Source organism: Sinocyclocheilus grahami, unplaced genomic scaffold (genome assembly GCF_001515645.1).
Source record: "Sinocyclocheilus grahami isolate Dianchi unplaced genomic scaffold, SAMN03320097.WGS_v1.1 scaffold571.1, whole genome shotgun sequence".
In the NCBI taxonomy this organism is placed as follows: Eukaryota; Metazoa; Chordata; class Actinopteri; order Cypriniformes; family Cyprinidae; genus Sinocyclocheilus; species Sinocyclocheilus grahami.
In genome coordinates this window covers 119,769-127,235 of record NW_015505750.1, presented here as the reverse complement: position 1 = coordinate 127,235, position 7,467 = coordinate 119,769, and the positions used below count along the sequence as shown (strand labels likewise).

At 37.1% G+C, this 7,467-nt stretch overlaps 1 protein-coding gene across 1 annotated transcript in view; it reads right to left on the bottom strand.

Moving 5' to 3' along the window:
- The window catches only part of LOC107556526 (huntingtin-like), a 54,786-nt gene extending 48,980 nt beyond the window's left edge, over positions 1-5,806 (bottom strand). Inside the window, exons 1-6 of the mRNA XM_016239666.1 lie at positions 5,424-5,806; positions 3,700-3,783; positions 2,569-2,689; positions 2,377-2,436; positions 1,998-2,077; positions 1,711-1,849 (exon numbers count right to left, since the gene is read on the bottom strand). Of these exons, the coding sequence (XP_016095152.1) occupies positions 1,711-1,849; positions 1,998-2,077; positions 2,377-2,436; positions 2,569-2,689; positions 3,700-3,783; positions 5,424-5,521 (582 nt within the window). The 5' untranslated portion in view covers positions 5,522-5,806. The remainder of the gene's footprint in view (positions 1-1,710; positions 1,850-1,997; positions 2,078-2,376; positions 2,437-2,568; positions 2,690-3,699; positions 3,784-5,423) is intronic.
- Between the last annotated feature and the right edge of the window lie 1,661 nt (positions 5,807-7,467).

The following is a 7,467-nucleotide window of genomic DNA, read 5'->3' as shown; positions in this document are numbered from 1 at the left end:
CTTCCAAAATCACCTTAGATAAACGGCAAACGTCAACAGGCTTTTCAAAATCCAAAATACTGCCAAACAGGCGCTTTTGCAAATCGTTTCGAAACTAAATCATCCGCGATCGTCTTGTCTGTCTCACCTCACTCTTCTCGTCAGTCAGCTCGACTCACTCTCCTCACTGGAGAAATTAAATCTGATCTGTGATGCGACTGTCGTTCGGCACGCTGCATTGAGCAGCCGCGTTCAGTTTTTAATTGTAGTGTCTGTTCTTTTACTGAACTAAATGATTTTTATTACTATAAAAAAATCAAAACGACGGTGGGGGTCGGTGCAAGTGACGTAACCAGTGTTGCGGATTAACAATGGTATCACCGTCAGCACCGTCTATCGTGGCAAGCCTATTAAACAGGAAGTGAGATTATGAAATCATATTACTTAACTTGCTTTATTATTCCTGTTAATAATACTTTTGTTTTTTATGCATTTTGTAAGAAAATGACTAAAGAGACGTCTAGGAACATGAGGGCTGGGTTTATGCACACCCTTTGAACTTTTAATTAGTGTTTTCCCTTGCAAATTTGTGATCCCTCTTCTGCAACAGGCTGTGTAAATGCAGACATAATCATCTGAAGAGGTACACTAGTATTCAAAGGCTTGAAGTCAGTACAATTCTTTTCAAAAGTGACCGAAAAGACATTTATAATCTTTCGGTTTTAAATAAATATGGTTCTTTTGCACTTCCTTTAAAAAGTATTATGGTGTCCACAAAAATATTAAGCAGCAAAACTGTTTTCAACATAAAATCAAGAAAAAAAATCAGCATATCAGAATGATTTCTGAAGGATCATGTGACACTGAGGACTGCAGTAATGGTTGCTGGAAATTCAGATTTCCTATCACGGGAATAAATTACATTTTAAAATACATTCAAATAGAAAACATTTATTTTAAATTATTACAGTAATATTACAATATTACAGTTTTAATGAAAAAAAATAGAGTATGCTCTGTATTCCTGATCAAATAAATGTAGCATTGGTGAGCATTAGAGACTTCTTTCAAAAACACAAAACAATTTGACCGACCTCAATGTTTGTGTATTCTGTATAATATTTTAACTGTTAACCGATTAAGCACTCCTAGAATGTTCGCATAGCTAATCAAATTGATTGGCCTTTGTCTCCTGTCTTCCCAAGGATCTTCACTTGCCATTGCTTGTGAAATTTGTTTATTTATGACTTGGATTGAGCTGGATTTAAACATAAGAAAACAGCACTAAACTGACAGTTCTACTGTCTTTAAATGTAAATGTGTTCTTGGCAAGAGAACAGGCTCTTTCCGTCTCCTACTGATGTGAGGGAGAGGAGGCTCATGGATAATTAAATCCAGTCTGACTGAGTCACATTCCATTTTGAGAAGATGATCTCACCACTGCGCATTCACGGCTTCAGACAGCGAGAGAAGATAACGGTGTGGGAAATCCCGCATTGAGGTGCCAAATCACAGAAGTCAGGCCAGGGGCCATGGTTAATGTTGTAGTGGTGTGACTTTTGAGTCAAGTGATTTCCACCTGAACATCAGCTGATGTGGTTCTTTAAAGTGTTCTTTGAAAACCTTTAACTGTGACAAACTTTCAGCTAAACCAAAAACATAGTTTACAGTGGTTTCCTTTGGATTTTTTTTTTGTTTTAAATCTCTTTCTTTATAGTACTGAACTGATACCTTGATCTCTCCATCATTGGCGAAGTGACCCAGGGCAGCCATGATTTTAGGAATTGAAGAAGAAAGAGTTTCCTGCACAGTCTCCTCCTGACGTTTTGTGATCCGCGTCAGACACGGCAGCAGATTCACAAGGTACGGCCTGAGAAAAAAGAGAGGAGGATTCGTGTGTGTTTGCTGATTATTACAATTAGAAGCATGAATTTAATTTTGTAATCATTAACCCAATATCAGTTTCACTTATTCCTGAGCAGACCAATAGAAGTAATTGACTAAGTTAATAAGCATACCTGCATTTCTGTGGACGCACTAGGTGAGCAAGCTCAGCAAACCTCCACAAGGCTGCCCGCAGACTCCGAGAGGCAGCGTTCTGTGAAAATAAAAAGAGTAGTGCTTTATTAGTGATCTGTACGTGTCCCTAGAAAAACAAGACCCCTGTACCTACGAAAACTATATGGAATGCCATTTCAAAAACACTCTCCCCCATAAAAAAACAATAAAGCATTGTTTGTACCAAGAAAAAAAAAAACTGTGAATCAGACTGTCTATTCGCACCCAAAGCAAAACAAAATTGTAACTCTTATAACTACTACATCAAATCTAAAAATTAATTTTTTTCCCTTGTGAAAATACGTCCAAATCGAATAAAGAGAATGCAATCTGATTTACCTTTTTAATCTCTTTGTACAGTTCAAGCTGCAGCCTAGGCAAGTTGGAATCCATCAATGCCTGCAAAGTAAAACAAAAAGAAATTTAATTACAATATATTAGCACTGCAATCATCATTAGAGTCCAAATTTATATATATATATATATATATATATATATATATATAAGATATATAAACTGTACATGACTTACTTTGATGATTTTGTTGAGGCACTCATCTGCCACCATCCTGACGTCAGACTCCTTGTCGTCACTGCACAACAAGAACATTTCCATAGCGATTCCGAGAAGTTTCTGGAACTCTGGAGATGTCCTGATAAAGTCACAGTGAAATACAGAGTGAAATACAATGACACATTACATACACAGCTATGATAATAATACTAGTTTGCTAAAAAAAAAATTAGGCTAAAACTTTCAAATTAGCAGCAGTCCAGATAAAATATGTGCATTATGTATATTATGTCCCAACAAAGGACATTTGACTTTGCCACTCGTTCAGTTTATAATAGCAAAGAAGGAGTGATTGTGTTCTGTTCCTCCTTATATATCTGGCTGTTACTATCACCCAAATTACCCTCAAACACTGACAGCTTCAAGAGAATGTTGTTGTGAAGCTGTTGTGCATTCTAGCAATAATACTGAAAGCCAAAAAAGGAAATACTAAATGAAAAACAAGGATGTGGCTACACAGTTAAGAAAAGTATGAACCCCCTTGAGTCAGACACAGCAAAATGAATAATGAACCTCATACTGCTGCATTGTGTATATGACCTGGACTGTTGATGATGCTCCAGTTTCAGCTCTCGTTTGGCATCAGGATGAGTGCAGCAAGGCCAGTAAAGCCAAAACAGTAGGAAATGGGCTGATATGATTTTAAGACCATATATAAGAAAATTCTACCATTAAAATTCACAAAAACTATGTCAAAGTCCAGGACTTCACTAGATCTGTACTGTCCCTAAACATTTGATTCAAAAAGATCTAATCAAAAATGTCTATTCAGGCTTTTTAAAAGTTTACAATAATCTTTTTTTTTCTCCATTGTTTTCCAAACAGATTTATTCTGTATTCAAGTGTAGTCAAGCTGAAATAAATGGACTTTGAGAACTTCAAGTGCTGGCACTCATAATAAAACTTGCTATAGGCAACTTATAATAATTCAGGATTTTACATTTTGAATACCTTCACTGAATTTGCATTGTAAGGGTGAAAAAGCCAGCCTAGGCTCAGCATCAATTAGCCTGTTGCCAATGACTCATAAGACGTGACCAAATCTGATTATCCTTAATCTGATGTGTCCGTCCATTGACTACTGCATACCTCAGCGACTGTGCCACAATGTTTTCACATATCGTCAGGCAATGAGTCACTCTGTCCTTTTTGGTTGTAGCAAGGTCTTTTTTTCTGTAAGAAAACACAATTTTACTGTGGATGTCATGAAAACAAACATTAACAGAATTTAACATTTGATTTGATGAAACACATAAATAACATCTCCAGCAGATATTTTCTTGGTTCTAAGTTGAAAATCAGACATGTATCGGTAAAGTGAGTATATTATGTTGAGCCACAGTGGTCAGCCAGACACCGATTTATTTTCTGATACTGATTACCTAAATCCATTAGGTGAATGTAATCTTGCTAACAATGCAGCAATAAAGCTGTTCTTCTGGACCACAGCACATATAACATCACTGTTCACTGGTGGTGATCTACAACAAATCTGAATTTATTTAAACACAACCAAATGACCTCAGCAGACGAGTGTTCAACCTTGAAAAACTAAATATGTAATAGGTCATCTATTACAGTGGTTGATGCATGATCATTTGGCGGACAGGTGCCTTAACATCCAAAATAGTACCAAACAGTTTATCATGGGATGTTTACCCAGCTATCCAGTGCACTGTGATTGGCCGAATACCTCAAGCGTGTGACAGAAATGTTACGCCCCTTACCATACTGTGATGCCCTGTCCGGCCGGCGCGACAAGACAAAAACATTAAAACCCATTATAAACGAGGCATAATTACGGATTATAATGATTTATACTGTCTTTTTACGCATTGCGTTGCATCGCGCCATGTAAACATAAAACCATGTCTGCATTTGTGATGGGAGAAATGATAAACAACAAGTGCTACTCTACACTGCTCAAAACTCGCGTTTGAATTGTCAGTGGCAAATTCTTTAAATATAAAAAACTTACTTACAGTCTGTGAGTCAGAACAGCCGGCATTGTAGTCTACTCTACCAGTATCAGGAAACAGTCCTCCATAAAATAGTTTCCACATTGAAATGAATAGGCTACGTGATGATCACTAAAATGTTTATTTATTTTCTCTTTTATCAGAATTATATCACATTATCACTCAGCACTTCAAAACTGACTGTACCCAGACTCAACACTTCACAAGAATTAAAATAACGTTATATTCAACTCATAAGAAAGGTACGCCAGAACCTAAATGGCTGTGAAAGACAAACCTTGGTGAATTTGCAAGATTTTTAGTGTGACTGTGATGACAGTTTAATACACGGTGCTGAAAACTTGCTTGAGCCAATTTGTCAATGTGTATAATAAATATCTGACACATAATTTTTTTTGTATCTGATGGTATGAGTCACGCCGAGTAACAGGCGAGGAAAAACACGTTTTGTAAGAGGATGTCAAAATCAGGAGATGAACAGATTCATAGAAAACACTGCATTTACACACAAACATTACCCAGTATGTTTGTTGGTTCATTAATCAAGAATTATGGGGCTACTTCTGGCTTTCTTTATAGGCAACAGCTTTTTCCTAGGTTTTCTAGAGGAGTGCGCGCCGTTTTATCTCGCCACTGACGCAGAATAAAAACGAGGCTGTGTGACACTTCTAACGCGTTGTGATTTTAAGCCCAAGACAACAACCAGCTTTATACGAGAAAACACACAGCCCTCCTGAATGTCATGATAACATTACAATAGCGACTGTGTCAGGTGATGCCAGCACCCTGATGATGATGATGATGATGATGAGGCTGCATCAGTTCAGCACTCACTGTTTCTGGACGAGCTCCTCGGCCGACAGCGGGCCTTGCTGCTGCTGGAATGATTTGAGCGACTCAAACGCCTTCATCAGCTTCTCCATGGTGGCCATTTTTATCAGAAGCACTGGTCTAGATGGAGTCTGGCTGGAGAGCTGATAATATTTACAACCTCGACACTACAGCCAGCGGCGTCGAGCGCCGTGCAGACTGCCGAAGGGGAACTGAATGTGTGTCGTCGAGAACGGACACCACAACCCCCTTAAATCCGATCTAATTTCCACACACCATCCGATTATGACCGGTATTCCAACAAAATATTCAGAAGGTAGCTGGAAACATGTCCAGTTCTGAAAGCCATCTTTAAGCAGGGTTAGGGGAGCAACGGTTCTGCTGTATTTCCGGGTTATTAAAACTCCTGTCAAAATTAAAGTCCTCTTTGTCATAATAAAATGTACGACGATGTCTATATCTGAAGGGAGTTTGAATGACATGAATTTTGATTCCAATACAAGACTAACGGCAGATCAATAACTAGATCTGAATAGCCTTCGATCACTGCTGTATGCATAATTTATGTTTCTGGAAAATGAACACACTTTATACAACTAGTTGTGCCTTTATGTCTTTATTTTTTTTAAAGCAAAAACAAAGATTTGTTTTAATTGTTGTTTGAATGTGACGCATAAAAACATATAGGCTGATGTAGAACACGTTTGTAATTGTCCGCCATCTCTGAAACTGTATTCAGTCCATAGGAAGAGCTACAAAGCAGACTAACGAGTCTGAATTAGGCTTCGAAATGCAGGAATCAAATATAATATAGAGGTCATTTCTAATGTGTAATTTTGTGATGTTATAATTCCATGTGAATACTTCTTTATTCATGAACAAAAAGCAAATCACACAAAAATGACTTTCAAAAATGTTCAAATTATTTTAAATAAATGATAGGCCTATGTGATTTTGAATGTTGTCTCAGTTAACTATGTCAGACTAAGAAGAGGCATAGTAATTTAGCATATAATAGTATAAAATATCTCTCTTGACTTGCAGATATATTACATTTATCACAAATAGTGGGAAAAGGCATGTTTCCATGGCTTAAAAACTATGAAATTAATATTCATATTCACAAATGTAATGTTTTTTTTCTTCACATGAAAAGTCATTCCAGTTTTCTTGGCTTGGTCGGCCAGTTAAAATCTCTACACAATCTTCAATTCCATTTACGTCATTAGGTTCTCCTGTTGCCCAGTACCTGAACATAACAGTTTTAATTAGAAGAAATCTCTATAACCATTGTAACCATTAGGTTTCCACATATTTGTTTGAAAAAAAAAATTAAATATACTGTAAGTCAGGTCTCACTCTTTGATTACTTTAGTGTTGTCCACCCATTTCCACACTCCTTCAGTAACAGAGAGGCCAATCCATGCATTCATTTGAAAATTAGACATGAATTCCTGTTGCAGCCCATATGTAAAGAAATGGTTAGCACCCAGGTGGCCAAAATTGTTTGAAACCAATGCTATAGCTACCGTATGTTTACAGACACAGTTATCAGGTTTCATCAACTCTGGATTAGTGAAACAAAGGTCTGTCTCGTTTTGCACTCTCACTCACCTGTTCCTCTGAACTATTTATGATCACAAGATAAGCTCCATTCTCAGCACAGCTATGTCTGCTCTCATTCCACGTCAACATCATAGCAGAGACACAATAAAGATGAGAGGAAAAGTTGCTCCTTCCTGTCAAGCACCCTTAAAAGAAAATATCTTTGTTAAATTATGGTGTCACAAAGCAGTCTTATGCATATACAAATACGTAATGCTGAGGTAAGACAAACTACAATATTTAAATGTAATTTAATTTGATTAAAGTTAAATGACCAAGTAAATGTCTTGAATACCTACCAATTAGTAGCAGCTTTTCTAAATTCTGTACTTTTTTCATTTGGATTTGTTCACTAGCCTGCAGCTGATCTCTCTCTATAGTCAGATTGTAGTAGCGTCTGTTCAGATAGTCCTGATCATCAATACACCGGTCATAGTCAGTC